The sequence below is a fragment of the Meles meles genome, chromosome 2, assembly GCF_922984935.1.
Source record: "Meles meles chromosome 2, mMelMel3.1 paternal haplotype, whole genome shotgun sequence".
NCBI lineage: Eukaryota > Metazoa > Chordata > Mammalia > Carnivora > Mustelidae > Meles > Meles meles.
In genome coordinates, this window is record NC_060067.1 from 181,969,857 (window position 1) to 181,986,824 (window position 16,968).

The window sequence follows — 16,968 nt, forward strand, 5'->3', positions numbered from 1 at the left end:
TCCTAGTGTCCTGGGATCAAGTCCCAAGTTGGGCTCCCTGTTCTGCAGGAAAACTACTTCTCCCTCTCCCTCTGCCTGTCGTTCCCCCTGCTCCTTCTCTCTCTCTCTCAAATAAAACCTTTTTAAAATCTTTTTTAAAAAATGAATGAGATCTTGCCACTTGCAATGAGAACTAGAGGGTATTATGCTAAGCAAAATAATTCAGTCAAAGAAAGAAATACCAGGTGATTTTACCCGTCTATGGAATTTAAGAAACAAAACAGATGAACATAAGGAAAGGAAAGAAAAATAAAATAAGACTAAAACAGAGAGGGAAGCAAACCATAAGAGACTCTTAACTACAGGAAACAAACTGAGGGTTGCTGGAGGGGATGTTAAGTGGGGGGATGGAGTAGTTTGGTGATGGGCATTAAGGAGGGAACATGATATAATGAGCACTGAGTGTTATATGCAACTGATGAATCACTAAATTCTACCCCTGAAACTAATACTATAGTATACGTTAACTAGATGGAATTTAAATAAAAAATTTCTATGAGTCTACCTTAACAAAGAGTAATTCTTTATAAATAGGAATGTGAAGTAAGAACAAACAGAATTAAGCAAAAATGAACTTTTGGGACTTCATCAAGATCAAAAGCTTCTGCACAGCAAAGGAAACAGTCAACAAAACAAAAAGGCAACCCACGGAATGGGAGAAGATATTTGCAAATGACAGTACAGACAAAAGGTTGATATCCAGGATCTATAAAGAACTTCTCAAACTCAACACACACAAAACAGATAATCATATCCAAAAATGGGCAGAAGATATGAACAGACACTTCTCCAACGAAGACATACAAATGGCTATCAGACACATGAAAAAATGTTCATCATCACTAGCCATCAGGGAGATTCAAATTAAAACAACATTGAGATACCACCTGACACCAGTTAGAATGGCCAAAATTAGCAAGACAGGAAACAACGTGTGTTGGAGAGGATGTGGAGAAAGGGGAACCCTCTTACACTGTTGGTGGGAATCCAAGTTAGTGCAGCCACTTTGGAGAACAGTGTGGAGATTCCTGAAGAAATTAAGAATAGAGCTTCCCTATGACCCTGCAATTGCACTGCTGGGTATTTATCCCAAAGATACAGATGTAGTGAAAAGAAGAGCCATCTGTACCCCAATGTTTATTGCAGCAATGGCTACGGTGGCCAAACTGTGGAAAGAACCAAGATGCCCTTCAACGGATGAATGGATAAGGAAAATGTGGTACATATACACAATGGAGTATTATGCCTTCATCAGAAAGGATGAATACCCAACTTTTGTAGCAACATGGACGGGACTGGAAGAGATTATGCTGAGCGAAATAAGTCAAGCAGAGAGAGTCAAGTATCATATGGTCTCACTTATTTGTGGAGCATAACAAATAACACGGAGGACATGGGGAGATGGAGAGGAGAGGGAGTTGAGGGAAACTGGAAGGGGAGATGAACCAAGAGAGACTATGGACTCTGAAAAACAACCAGAGGGGCGGGGGGGGGGGGGGTGGGAGGTTGAGGAACCAGGTGGTGGGTAATAGGGAGGGCACGTACTGCACGGAGCACTGGGTGTGATGCCAAAACAATGAACACTGTTATGCTGTAAATAAAGAAATAAATTTAAAAAAAAAAAAGAACAAACAGAATTGATAAAAACAGGTAATATTTAACCTCTGGGGATCTTCCACTTTTTTCCAAGTGTCAGGGAGATGCTTAGCCAGATCCATCATATTCTCAGAGATTGATGTCAGTTGTTTCTTCACATCACTAGGTAGCATTTCCTCCTCTGGACAAGAAGAATCAGTGTTAATTTTCAAACCACAAAGCAGAGAGATTTATTTAGTCATTTATTTAAACAGTGTTAGGGTTCCCATTTTCATTTTCTTTCCTTAAGCAAATTCCATCAAAAGGACTTCTTTATTCTACCTCCATGTCACCTCAGTCACTTTATTCCCTTTCAGATTTTTGCTACTTGAATTTTAGAATAAATTCCAAATGATCTACATTCATACACATTACAACCAGTGGTTAGCAATCTAGGCTGAAGAAGGCAGAAATGAGAATCTGAACCCATCTACACTATCTCAAAATCAGAACTGATTTCTGCGGGCTCCTACTTATGAAACATAGTTCAATAAACATAACCTGAGCCAACAGCCAAGTCTCACTTCCCTTCTCATCAATCATGACCAAAATAAAATGCAAACCTTTCTAATCAGCGATCATCTTCCAAACTCTCAACTTCATTCTGTCTGGCACATCCTTCTCCATCAACACCACGCCTGTCTGCCTTCCTTGAACCCTTCTCCTGCTTAGAGTTTCTTAGAGCTCATCACCATTTTCTCTTGTCCTCCAAAGTCCAGCTCCACTGAAGCATGTGACATGTCCCATCTGCTATTCCTGATTGCTGCATACTTCGACCTCAAAATCACATTCTTTCATTCATTGAAGATTTCACTGCCTGGTTCACAGTCTTTCCCTTCACTACTACTCCTGTGATAATTCCACCCAAGATTGTGGCCTTTTCAGTGCTTTGATCCTTCCATTTCCAACAATCTTTTCCTGAACTGACCTCAGCCACCCATTCCTAGACTTATGACCTTATAATTGCCAATGAAGTCACTACTTCCAAACTTCAATTGTAAGCATTCCACCCGCCATCGGAACACCAGCATGCTGGCTTGCCTTCCAGGATGCCCCAACACAACTATTCTTTCACACTTTCAGAATCGAATCCACTGATCCCAGCACTTTTTCCATACACCTTATTCTTCCCACTCCCACTCCCCACCATGTCTTTTATTCCTTTCTTGCCCATATTATAATAATCATTCCCTTGTAGGACTCTGACCTTTTTTGCTCCTTCCTCCCTCCATGGTACTTTTTATCTAGGAAAATCCCTACTCTAATTAAACCCAGCTTTTTTACCTACTTCAGGCCTATATTCACAGAGCTGACTATAACTGAAGATAAAACACAGCCAAGATGACTCAGCTTGCTTTAAATTCATGACACAGATCTCAAAGGAACCCTCGGTAGACTGTTAAATATTCTGTATTTCCCACTTTTCTGCTATCAAGATGAATATTTCATCCCTCTTTCTTTCTCTCCAAGCCTCTAACATCTGCTTGCTCCTCCTTTTACTCAAGGAACAACTTCACCCCTCATAACACTAATAGAAAAAGAAAACTATATCATCTTCCCATCCCCACCAAATCTGCTAATTAGTCTGTACTCACAGAACTACTCTTATTTATAGCAAAATTCCATGAAAGAGTTGTCCACATGCGCCGTCTCAAATTTTCTACTCCCATTTTCCCCTAAGCCTTTGCCCAATCAACACAGCATGGCTGCTCTGGGAAAGGTTATCCCGTGACCTCCATGCTGTCAAGTCTAATTGTCAGGTTTAGTTCCTCATCTCCCTCAGATTCTCAGCTATTTGAAAGAGCTGATAATTCCTTCCTCCTTAAAACACGTTCTTCCTGTGGCTTCTGGACACGACACCTCTCGACACTCCGTCTTTCACCACCACCCCTTCTTGGACCTTCTTCACTGTGCTTTCCTCCTCTCCCTGATCTCTAAATGCCGGTATGCCCTTGACATCAATACTTGGACTTCCTCTGTTCTTTATTCCAGTCACTGCCTCTTTAATCTCATCTCCTTTCACTTCTTTAACTGCCATCTGTATCTTGATGTTTCCCAAAGTTACATCTCCAATCTCAACCTTTCCCCTGAACTCCAGAGTCACACTTCCAACTGTGATATCTGCCTGGATATCAATAAGCACCTAAAATTTATCATATCCAAAACTGAAATCTAGATTTTTCTCACCCAAACCCCCCTTTCCCATAACCTTTCCACCATAACTGATCCTTCCATTAACTCAGCTGATCCACCCACAATATGTTTATTGTCCTCTTGGTCTCTAGATCTTACCCCTATGGAGAATTCATTGGCAAATCCTTCACAATTTATACCTTCAAAACATATACACATTCCACCACTTCTTACCATCTCTACTGCTACCAGCCTAATCCAAACAATCAATTGTCATCTCCTGCTGGGACTACTAGAGTAGCCTAATAGACTTCCCTGCCTAAACACTTGCTCTTTTATAGCAGCCCCCCCCCAAAAAAATCCTTTTAAATTAAAATTTAATCATGTCCTTTTCTGCTCCAAACTCTCTAAGGGTTTCCCATCACTCTACTTTGTATTTATTGTGATTAATAAAATATGAAGCCATAGTCACCACCTCTAAGGCCCTAATTGATCCATCTGGCCCAAGCTCCTTTTCTACCCTCGTTTCTTCCCACTCTGACCCTTACTCATTTCGGTTCAGTTCTCCTCACTGTTCCTCAAATAAGGCAAGCAATCACCCTCAGACACTTAGTTCTTTCCCCGATGCCTGTTATATTCTTCCCTCAGATATTCACGTGGCTCCTTTGCTCATTCTGTGAAATGAAGGAGACCAAGTGGTCTCCTGTGTTCAGTGAACTTTCCCCCACAACTGAAACTGTGTTTGATTCATAATAAACATCCAACTAATATGTCATATGCATGAATGAATATTCCCTTACAAACCAATCTTCTGAAAAAGAAGTTGTTTATACATGCTTTCTCACGTTCCTTGGATCTAATACCTTCTCTAGTCATGTTAGTATGACTTCTACTCACACCACTCCACTACTCCCCTCTTGCTCTGCTTACAGCACCTCCATGTTCCCAAAGCCTGTGACTCTTTTTTTTTTTTTAAGATTTTATTTATTTGATAGAAAGAGATACAGCAAGAGAGGGAACACAAAGCATGCCAAGCAGAGAGCCCAATGCGGACTCTAACCCAGGATCCTGGGATCATGACCTGAGTTGAAGGCAGATGCTCAACAACTGAGCCACCCAGGTGCCCCAACCCTTTTCCATTTTAATAGCACATGCCCCAGATAACCACTCTCCCCCCGAGAACACTCTTCTGTCACCCAGTACACCAAAGCTGCTGGAGTAAAAGGTTACAAATGGTTGCCGCATTGCCAAAATTGATGATTAATTCTAAATCCTCAGTTTCTCAAACTCAGCAGGACTTAAAAGAGGCTGATAACTCCTACGTAAAGCATGCCTCTTCACTTGGCTTTCACACCGTATCTCCTAATTTCCTTCTATGCCAGTGGTAGACAACTCCTTTGTCACCCCTTCCACCATGCAAAGACAAAATACTAAGAGTTCCTCAAAATTCTTAGTCCCAGTTCTGTACCTCTAACTAATGCTGTCCTCTGAGCTACCGCCTGGATATCTGAGTCCCACCTGGCCCCCTCCACCTTGCTGACAGCCCTCCTTCCTTTAACATGTCTAAAATCAACAGTGACCCCTCAGCTCCAAAGCTTGCTCCTTTTCGTCAACGATTTTCACCTGTTGTTTGTGGCAGCAACACAGGAATGATCATTGACACATGGCTCTCATCATCACACCAAATTCTGCTGACTCTACTGCTCTATTAAATGTATTTTGAATCTATCTCCTTCTCTCCATTCTCAATACAACCATCCAAGCCGGGTCACCACCGCCTCTCCCTTGGATTGCTCTCACCACCTCCTAACGAGCCTTCCCACTGTGACCCTTGCCCTGTTACAATCCATTTTTTACTCTACAGCCCAAGTTATTCCTTTTTTCTTTTTCTTTTAATAATTCATGTCACTCCTGTGTTTAAACCCCTAATACCTCTTAGGAGGAAATTAAACACCCCACGTAAACATGGCCTATCTGCTTTCCTTGTTCTGTGCCTGTCCTGTACTCCATAATATTTAACCAGTTCACCACACTGAACTACTTTCAGTTGCCTATTGATCCTATGATTTCTTTTTGTGCCAGCTGTTTCCTGTGCCTATGACACTTTTCCTTTATTCTTCCACTACCTAACTCTTGTTCCTATTTCAGGTCTCGCCTTAAACATCACTTTCTCCAGGAAATACTGCAATACTTCCAAATATGCATCAGATGGCTCTCCTATGTGCTAACCACAGCGCCTTGTTATCCCACATCATGAGACTCATCTCCCTGTGGCCATGCCTCCTTTGTTCATCTCTATATCCCTACAAACCTGTAGACTTCCCTCTCGGGAAGCAGATCATGAGTGTCTTGTTCATTACTATATCCCCATATCGTAAGTCCTCAACAATTTTTAATAAATGAGTAAGTGTATTTTTATCTGCTATATTATTTAGTGTTTATTAGCTACCATCCCGGAGTAAGCTAATATTTTAATAAGAAGAAACAATGTGTGAATATCCTTTTATTTCCTGATGTTATAATCCACTTTAATTCTTTAGTAAGAAGAAAAGACACAATTTTATAACTAAAAGTGGACATCTGAATACATCATATATAAATACACCAGGGAAATTAAACAACAGTGAGGCTGATACCTCTGGCTTCCTAACAGGAAGGAAGGGGGGCGGCGAAGAAGACTGGTAATCTTTGTTACAATTCACTAGGATCCTAGTCAATGTACCTCACTTCAGATGTCAAAATATATTCACACATATAATGAAATAAAGAATAAAAGTGAATGTCAAACAATGCAGTACTGAAATGACAGGTACACAGATACCAGGACTTCTAGTAGAGACTTATAAACATATGGTCCTTTAGTGAGAAATACCTTAAACATTTCCTTAGAAGCATTCTAATCAGAGACAAAATTATTAAGTATAGCCCCAGAAGTAATTCGACAAACCACAGATTCAGAAAACCATGAATCCCTCTGTTGAGTTTAATTCTGTTATGACTTAAATAAGTTCTATATTGTTCTCCAGATTAGCTTCAAAAAATCATCTGCTCAATTTAAGCAAGATAATTTCTAGCCACAGTACCTTTGGCTATAGAGAGTCAGCAAGCTCTTATCAGAAGTGACTTTCCAGGGAAAGAAAGAAAGCCTAAGGAGTCTTCTACCTTCTTAAATAAAGAAGGAGGGTCTATTACAAAGGACATGAATCCCTTCTTAATGGCAATCAAAATGGGTACAACATAATTTTATATGAGGAGGTCACGCCTTATCTTTAAGCTTATTTAGCAAAATCACTAATTTAATTAACATCTTAACAAACATGATTATTTAAAATCTCCAAAACAAGCTACAAGAATAGGAATAACAACTCTATATAGATCAATACAGGTGCTTATAATAGTCTGTCCCTTAGTGCTCATTATTCTATGCACTAGATATGGGGCTACCATCTATATTCCAAGCATGGGGAAACATGTAAATCTCAAGTCACATGGCAGGGATTCCCCTTTGATTTCTGTCAGAGGAAGAGCCCAAGCTCTTTCACTCTACTGTGTACAGTGTGTAGCTATCACTGACCTATTGAGGCGTATGAGAAAAGCATAGAAGTGGAACAAAGTGGCCTTACTTTTTGGAGAAAAACAGCAATTATCTTACCCTAGAAAAAATTTAGAAATTTAAACCAGGACACTATAAAGTAACTTGTACATTTTAAATATTTATAGCAAGAATGTAATAATCTCCAGTCTGGGAGATAACTGGTTGTGTCACTGATGTTATCCAACCCACAAATCCCCAACCAAAGAAGCCTAATGAAAAGCTATCTGACAAAGCAGTAATAAGTCCTCCTCTGACACAAGTAACATGCCTGAAACTCCAATCTTGGGCTACAGAGATCTCATGCCCTGATGTCAACATGGTTCAGACACTCAAGGAGTTGTAATACTAAACAGTTTGCACATGCATTAATATTGACTTTTTGGAGATAAACCTCACAAGAGAGTAAATTCAAATTTTATCTTTTATTTTTAGAGCACCACATACCTTTTTTATTTATAGCAAACTTTTGTACAGCATCACCCAAAATCTCTAATTTTTGATAAATGATGAGACCAGCCTATTAAAAAAAAAGGCAGAAAAGTGAAAAGAGTATGCTAAAGGTAACCAAAATAAGGCTTTATGTCCCATCTTTAGAAAAACCAACAGTGACTCCCAAAGCACCCAAAAGGCTGCATTCAACTTACTATGTTACACAAAGATCTATGTCTTCATTAAATCACCATACCAATTTCGAGAGTGGGTAAAATAAGCTACTTGTGCCTTAAAAGTTTTACATCTTCATCTTTCAATATTCAATATTCTAAGGAGTTATCCAAATCAAATAACTTTTAAGTGGGACTCCAACAAAATACAATCTAGTATGAGACGTCTGTTTTTGGTGACACATATCTACTCCCCTGTATCTCATTAAATCAGCTGTGAATGTCGGCTTAATGAACAGCCCTCCTTTCAAATCACACTGATTTTTCATGAATAAAAATATTACAGAACTTGCACAAGTTCTCAACAAGTTCTACAATTTTTTTTAACAGAATGCAAAGGAAAATTATCACCCTATTTCCTGACAAGATTGAATTTTTTTGTTTGGAAAAAAAGGAGTTTCCAGGCCTAAAAATAGATGTGAAAAGGGAAACAGCAAGATATTCATTTACAAATGAAAGTATAAATTAAGGAAAAAGAAATCCACAGGGACATAAAATGTATTTCTTGGCAAAAAACAAAAATGAGAAACAAATAATGCTATACATTAAGCCCAAATTTTAGTATGTATGAATATGTAAATATGAAAATATGACTAACAGCAGTGGAAAGCTAAATTAGGTAATTTTCCTAAATTTTTAGCATATTTTAAATGTAAATATAAGAAATAATGCCAGTCTCAATATAGAAACTATAATTATTTTTATTCTGAAGTTGCTTATAAATCAAATACATCATCAATACATTTGAGTTTGCTCTGCCTGTGTTTATTAGCTATCCATGTTTTCAGAAAGATTACATTGATTACATAGAAATTAGACATTATTCTGGCTTCATGACAATAAAAACTACTAGCAGTGAACAATCCATTGATTGTTACTTGCCAATTAATATTGAGAATTATCAGTTTCACTGTCTTCTTAAGCATTTTTAATGCCAACCTGATTTAAAATATTTGAGTTTGTACAATTACAACAAAATTGTTCTAAAGTAATTTATTATAAGTTTAAAAAACACATCATAGTTTAAAGATCTTTGATACATACATATGCATCAGTGGCTGCATATAGTTTCTGATCCTCAGTGAGAGGAAAGTCATTCCAATTGCTACAGCGGATAGACCTGTCTTTCAGAAGCTGTTTGCCGAAGAGATGTTTAACCAAACCATTCAGGCTCCAGATCTCTGTACATTTCAGCTGGAAGTAAAGAAAAATCAATACTGCAAAGAAGTATTTCTTTCTATTTTCAGATATTTCTAAATACCAGCAAATGCCCATGCCACAAATAAAGCTGGAAATGTTATACCAAAATATATGGCAGAGTTAGTCCTTAATAAATTTTCCAAATGGTGTAATACTAGTTTCGGGTGTCCCGACATGGTGATTCAACACTTCCACACAACACCCAGGGCTCATCACAACAAGTACACGCCTTATGTCTACCTTTTCATTGGCAACATCTGTCAGCTCCACAAAATTCTTCAAATCGATGTCAAAGTCACATAGAAGCTTCCGCTGATCTCCTTTGATTCCTACACCTGCTTTTTTAATTGCTTCATTTTCAAGCAACATTTTTAATCCCTGAGGAAAAACTGTAACATTTTATTATTATTTCCATAGGTTCTATCAAGTATTACTGATTTATTTTCTACTTCTTACACATGCTATATTTATATTTAAATTTATGTTTATGTTAAGCTTAAATTCAGAAACACATTCACCTTGAGTATTTCTTTTTTTTTTTTTAAGATTTTATTTATTTATTTGAGAGAGTACAGAGGGAGAGGGAGAAGCAGACTCCCTGCTGATCAGAGAGCCCAATGTGGGGTTCAATCCCAGACCCCTGAGATCATGACCTAAGCCAAAGGCCGACACTTAACCAACTGAGCCACCCAGGCGCTGCCACCCTGAGCATTTCATTTCTTACCTAAAGCAAAATCCTGACTGATAAATAACAAGAAAAACAACTGGTTTGGCTACTTCCTCTGCTAACATTAACAGTATATTCCTGATCATTTAGCCCATCTAAACTTCACTTCTCTACTGTCTAAACCAGGAATAATAACAATACCTGATGGAGACGTTGTAAAAATAAATAAAACAGGGATATGAATGAATCAGGTGAAACATGAATACTTCAATAAATGTAACGTGATGAGAAAAGCACCAGCTAATTCAAAAGCTTAATTTTGTAGGGATAAGGTTGACATAATACAACTATCAACTATATAAAAATTGAAACAAAGAGATACTAACCTGACATAGAAGAAATATGAAACAAATAACACTTGCTCTCTGACACACACAACTGAATCAGTGCAACTCTGCTTTGTTTCCCTTTATTGTACACTGGTGGCCATTCCATGTCAAATCCTACCACACCTCCAGTACACAGATCCGTGCTAAAGGGGAAAAACATAGTGCAGATGAACTACATTAGTATTTTAACTTCTGTATAACTCCTGCATTCCAAAAGACAAGTCATATATGGTAGAAGATATCTATGATACAAATACCTGATAATGAACAGCCAGAAAATATTAAAAATTCCTTGAAAAGTTGGTAAGAAAAAAAACAGATAATCCAGTAAAAAGGAGGAGGAAGAGGAGGAGGAGGAGGAAAACGAGCACAGTATCAAGTACTGAGAAAGATACCTACCTGCTCAAACACTGGTGAATGTAAACTGGTAAAATCCTTTTGGAAAAGGCTTTGATAATATTTAGCTGAAGATGTATAAACACTATGACCCACAAGTTTTTTCTCGTAAATATATCAAACTCTCAGATGCATACAGCCAGACAGATGTTTAAGAATGTTCACTGCAGGGGCACCTGGGTGGCCCAGTTGGTTAGGAATCCAACTCTTGATTTCAGCTCAGGTCACGATCTCATCATTCTGGGTCTGGCCCTACATCAGGCTCTATGCTCATCAGGGAGTCTGCCTGAGGTTTCTCTCTCCTCTCCCTTTGCCCCTCACCCCACTCACACTTGCTCCCATGTATGCTCTCTCATGTTCTCTCACTCTCTCCAAATCTTTAAAAAAATAATAATTTGCTTTAAAAAAAAAAGAATGTTCATTGTAATACTGTTTTTTCTGGCAAAAATGGAAACAAACTGTATTTCCATCAACAAAAGAATGGGCAAGTTGTGGCATATGGAAATAATTAAATATTATATAAAAATGAAAATAGAACTACATATACCAAAAAGAAAAAATTCTCAAAAAAACATAAAATGTTGAGTTGAAAACACAAGTGGCAGAATATACATATAGTTTGATAGCATTTTTTAAAGTTTTTAAATGGGCAATATAACAGCATATGGTATTTGAGGATATAAAAGCATAGATATAATAAAAAACATGTGAGGGAATGTTAAACACTGAACTCATGCTAAAAGTTATCTCAGAGGGCTGCAGAGGGGAGAATCAGAATACATACCTGGGGATTCAGCTGTATTTTACCATACCACTTCTTAATAAAGATTTAAAGAAAATGGATATTAAGATTTGCTAAAGTGAGGGTTTTGTTACATCATTTTCTATTTTTGTTTATATTTACATATTTTATAATTTTTAAAAATTAAAAATGTATATCACAAAAGAATCTCAACTTCCACTTTGGGCCAAGATGATCAGACATATCTTTCCTCTGTGAACAAACAGAAAATTGGACATAATAGGTACAGACACCGAACAATAGGCAATACAGGACTGTGCTCTCTGAGGGAAAGAAAACCATGGGGGAGCCCTACCACTGCCCCCACTTTCTACCTGGAACACTTTCCAGACAACAGAATAGGGAGAAGTCAAAGCAAAGCACAGAGTTAGGGAGACAGGGTTCCCAGCCAGAGAGGCTGAGGGAGCTGGAAGAAGTTTCTAGAGAGATGGGATCTGGGCAAGAAAGAGGCTGAACAAAGACCAACCAGGGAACCATGGGATGAACAATTCCTAGGGCTTACTTACATGTAGGGAAGAGGCATTAAAGTTCTGAAAAGTGGCCTTAGAGAGTCTTGTTGATCGCCTGGGGCAGTCAGCAAGGACTCCATGAAGGCCTTATTATTATAGGGCTAAATTACTCCCAGAGTAAAGACTCCTATCAACCTGCCCTAATAAAGCTTAAAAATAATGGCTCAAAAGGTAAAAGCTAATCTTCAGGTAACTTAACTTTCTGACAGAGTAAAGCTCTTTTCTTTGAAGAAAAACAAGCAAATGCAACAGTCAACAAGGTAAAATCACAATGTCCAATCAAAACTGCTGGCATTAGGAAAAAAGAGGAAAATGTGACCCCTAACCAGGATAAACATCATTTCATAGAAAAAAATAAGTAAAATAATGGAATTAATAGATAAGCACACTGAAACAACCACTATAAATATGCTGAATATCTTCAAATATTTAAAAGAAAACATGAATATGAGAGCCAAACTGGAAGATACTTCTTAAAAAGAAACAAATAGAACTTCTAGAGACAAAAAAAATAATAAAATTAAAAATTCACGGGATGGGATGATAGACACTACAGAAGGGAATAGTGAACCTGCAAACAGCAAAAGAAATGATTCAAACCAAAACACAGAGAGAAAAAGAATTAAAGAAAAATATAAGACTGAAAGGGAAAAGAATCCCATGACCAATGACACAGTATTAAGCAATTCAACTGGTGTGTATAGGAGCTACCAGAAGGAGAAAGGAATAACAGGATGGTGGGGCGGGGGGCGGGCAAAGAAATTTTTTAAATCTACTGAGACAAGAAACCCACAGGTCTGAAAAGGTCAATGAACTCCCAAGCAGGATGAAGACAAATCACACTACACAAAGAGACATCATAATCAAATTGCTGAAAACCTGTGATAGCAAAAATCTTTAAGCCAGCCAGTGGGGGGTAAGAAAAAGAAGCCTGCCTATCATAATGCACACAGAATTCATCGGAACTACATTCCTCAAATCACTTATGCTTATTGCCTTTACATATGACATGCTATAGCCCTGACAAAGGTAAGATGGTAGAGTTAATATATAATCGTAACTGACAGATTTTACCTTCTCTGTGAGACAAATTTTGTTCTATATAAAGAGACCCAATAGCGGGGCCAGTTAACTAGGAGTGAAGACACTTGAATACTATTTCTAGAATTCATCAACCACCAGGAGATCATAATAGCTTAACTTACCTCTGTATCTTTTAACCACTGCAATGTACACAGTTAAAAAAAAAAAAAAAAACAGGTATAATAACTTCAAAGAAGATCTGAATGAATTCCTTCGTCCTTCTTCTCCTTGTAAAATTCTTTAAGAGCCTTGGATTGCATGACTGCATAATCCTAATTTAACAGGGCAATTTTAAAAAATACTAACAGTCATTTCTAATGTTCTTCTTAGGAATCATTTGCTATAACTGTTGCAAACTAAATGCAACAGAGCTGATCACAACCATTATTCACTACTAATTTGCTATTTTTAATGAAATATAAAAGGGACATTTGGAGCTTGAATAATTCTTACTTTTTTTTTTTGCCCCTACATTGGTGAAATAAACAATGTGTTTAAGTATTTAAGTACTGAAAGTAATAAAAAATTAGCTAATAGAAAGGATTATGAACAACATGTACATTATACATTTAATCCAGTGATTTTAAGATTTTTTAATGTAAAATTAGAACTTGCCAAATGATATTCTACATGTAGAAATGATTATCTGTAGAACACACATTAACTGTAAAATTCAAAATACTTATAAATATTGTCATAAGAGTTATCTTCTAAGGTTCAAATTCAAATGAAACTAGAAAATTCAAATCTCTTACCTAATATCTTCTGATAGAAAAGAACAATCACTAGCTTCATAACTATAAACAATCGATCCAGTGAATTCTAAGAAAGGGAGGTCATCTTCGAAAACACTCTTCTGAATAGATGCCTTGAGTTAAATAAAATTTCAAAAAGGCACAAATAAAGTTCACATTAAATAAGAGATATTCATGGAAAAAATACAGCTCAATGGAGCATTCAAATTATGGTTCCAAGTTTTATCAACTAAGGTTTTACAGACTAATGAAGTCATAAGGACAATGTAGCAAAAATAAAGCTATCCACTATAAAATTATTTTTCTAAAAAGTTATTTACAAACTTCTACTCCTATTTTCATAAGAGCACTTATAGTATTAATTTTTTTCTGTAATTATATTAGCATTCTAGATGTAATAATGTTACCTTAAGTTGTTGAAGAATGGCTGGTAAATCCTGTATCTATGAAAACTTAAACATGCTTACCCACAAAAATTCACCAAAGTAAATACCTTTCTAAATTGCCTAAATTAGAACAAACTAATAAGGTCAACCCTACACAGCAAGAAAAAAGGTAAAATACAGAGTGAGAATTCCCATTTTGTAAACCCCATTAAAATTTAGTCCCATTAACCCAATAAATGAGTATGTTGTGGTTCAATCACACAACAGCTATCCTAACTTAAACGGTGACCTGAAGTTTACAAGTGAAGACTGACTGATTTTATAGTCAAAAGTACACTAAATTTCCCATTAACGAATAACTGGTGAACTGCATACCTTTCCTTCTACTGCAGGACAGGTCTCATTCTGCCCAGACATCCATTTAGGAAGTTTCCGCTGCTGTGGAGTTGTTTCCAACTTTTTTTCATTCATCTCTAATAGGCTCCAGTTGCAAAATCCAAAAATCAATTACTCTGTGAATAAATACAGTGCAATCTTTGAAAAAAAGTAAATAAATAAAATTCAGAAAGAGTCCTGTGGATACGACTGAGGAACCAAACATGCAAATTTAAAGTTATAGCATTTGGCCCACATATAGGTTTTAAGAGCTAGAATTGCAAAACAAAAGGAAACAGATATAATATGCTGGATCTAAAATTATATACTCAGTAGTATTTCTTCTTTTTAAAATAAGTGAGCCAATTTAATTGAGTTCTAAGGTTCTAGTAGTTTCAAAATCCTATCATTTTATGACTTTGATCCTTTCAAAGAATAATCTTTATCTCATCACCAATGACAATCCTTGAGTGTGTAAATTCTTACGGATTTTGACATCTTTAGTTTTCTTATCATCTGTCCTAAGATCTAAGTAAACTCAGCAAACTGTTGGACTTGTTCACAAGTCTACTTGAAAAATGAATTTTTAGACAGAGAACAGCTTTTCTATATTAAGGTTTTTTTTTTATTATTAAGCTCTTGGCCTAGTAAGTGAACAAGTTTCCCTTAGAAGAAGAGTTTCGCAGAGGATATTTTTAAAAATCTGTTACTAGCTGTGAGCGCTCTTCTAAATGTAAACCACACGTAAAAAATTGTTATAGAAAACACAATGAATCGGAGAACCATGACAAATTCTTTTTGTTAATGGCAAATGGATCCATACCCTAGTGTGAAGCAGCTTTAATTTCTTAATAAAATCTTTCCAACTCCAATCTTAGTTCCTATTATCTCAAATTGCTAGTAAAGGAGCAGCAGTTTTAAATCTATACCTTATGATGAAAAGATTCTTATGATGAAACATGTTAATATGAAATAATCACAGCAACTACTTATGATTTAGGATAATGTTATCCCTATTGATACTTAGCAATATAAACCCAGAAGAAATTACACAGTATCAGCAGGTATCCATTTTAATTGCTCATTTTCCCAAGCATAAAGCCCCAAAACTGAGAACACTGATAATTTATAAAGGAAATATTTTTAAGGAAATTTTTAAAAGATTACTCTAGCAAAATTTTCTGTACAAAACCAACTCCACCACTCTTATGCATTGGGAAAGAAAGGGTTAAAAACGGGCTAGTAATTTATTCTCCTTACTGGGGGAGAGGAAATGAAAGACCTCAACCAGGGATCCCAGTAATAACACTCATGATCTCAAACCAGATGGTAGCCTTGTAAAACTATCAATGATATTTACTAGCAGAAAAATGCCAGAGTACCTATCTAGAAAGACTATTCACAAGATACAGCTCAACTATCTTGACTGCTCATCACAAATGAGCCTAGAATTCAGGATTTATTAATTTATGGCTGAAAAATGGGAAGTAGTCAAGTCAGCTGTGTAATTAAAACAATATAAAATAGAGGCATTCCAAAACCAACACAACTTCCTTTGTGCTTTTTTTTTTTTTTTTTTTTTTTTGCCCACATTGCTCAAAACTATTATGTTAATCTAAAACCATAACATGTCCTATTGCAAAAGAAAAGGACATTTTTGGAATCCGTGTCTGACAGTCTGGGGATCCTCCAAAAAAAGAATATGCCATCTGCACTTGGTGCTTGCTTGTATTCTTTGAATCATTAGCAAAGTTTGGCGTTGGGTAAGATCTATGATTCATTGAATCAGAATGGACAACTCAAGTTTGGGTGTTACCATTTACATTATATTGGTAAGATAATATATGTAAAATATATGTTTTTATAGTCATCTTATAAAACATTTTTCAAATGTTAGTAGTTATTAATACGTTTATATGTGTCACAAATTCAAAACTCTTAACAGGAGAGTTAAAAATTGATCCCAAAGTGTACTTTTTATATATGCTCTGTTCTTGATCTTAAAATATTATTTTTATGAAGCTGGAAAACAAGTTTTGGCTATACACAGAGTAGATAATTTGCAAAACTGCCAGAAAATTGTGGTTTCTGCAAATAATAGACAACTCTATAAAAACACTATAAAATCTTGGAATTTTTTTACGTAATTCATTCACACTGCCAAAACAGAAATAAACTTCAGTAACTCTTCCCTGAAGCCACCTATAACACTAAAATCATTTTAATTTGAAATGCTTAGTTTTCACATGTAAAATACTCTCTTTCGCACACAAAATTCTGTCTAGATGCTTCCAGGCAAAGAATTTGAAAGTAAACTTGTTTACGGACCTAATATCTTCCTC

The 16,968-nt window shown here is 36.5% G+C and overlaps 1 protein-coding gene across 5 annotated transcripts in view; it reads right to left on the reverse strand.

The window, feature by feature from the left end:
- WRN (WRN RecQ like helicase) overlaps positions 1-16,968 on the reverse strand; it is a 146,246-nt gene that overhangs the window by 96,502 nt on the left and 32,776 nt on the right. For 4 of the 5 annotated variants that reach the window (XM_045989643.1, XM_045989662.1, XM_045989654.1 and 1 more), the window contains exons 3-9: positions 14,627-14,785; positions 13,866-13,978; positions 10,318-10,463; positions 9,505-9,653; positions 9,109-9,258; positions 7,847-7,919; positions 1,702-1,816 (exon numbers count right to left, since the gene is read on the reverse strand). In XM_045989643.1, coding sequence (XP_045845599.1) covers positions 1,702-1,816; positions 7,847-7,919; positions 9,109-9,258; positions 9,505-9,653; positions 10,318-10,463; positions 13,866-13,978; positions 14,627-14,722 — 842 coding nt within the window. In that variant the 5' untranslated portion in view covers positions 14,723-14,785. The remainder of the gene's footprint in view (positions 1-1,701; positions 1,817-7,846; positions 7,920-9,108; positions 9,259-9,504; positions 9,654-10,317; positions 10,464-13,865; positions 13,979-14,626; positions 14,786-16,968) is intronic. The other variant, XM_045989634.1, reaches the window with a different exon arrangement.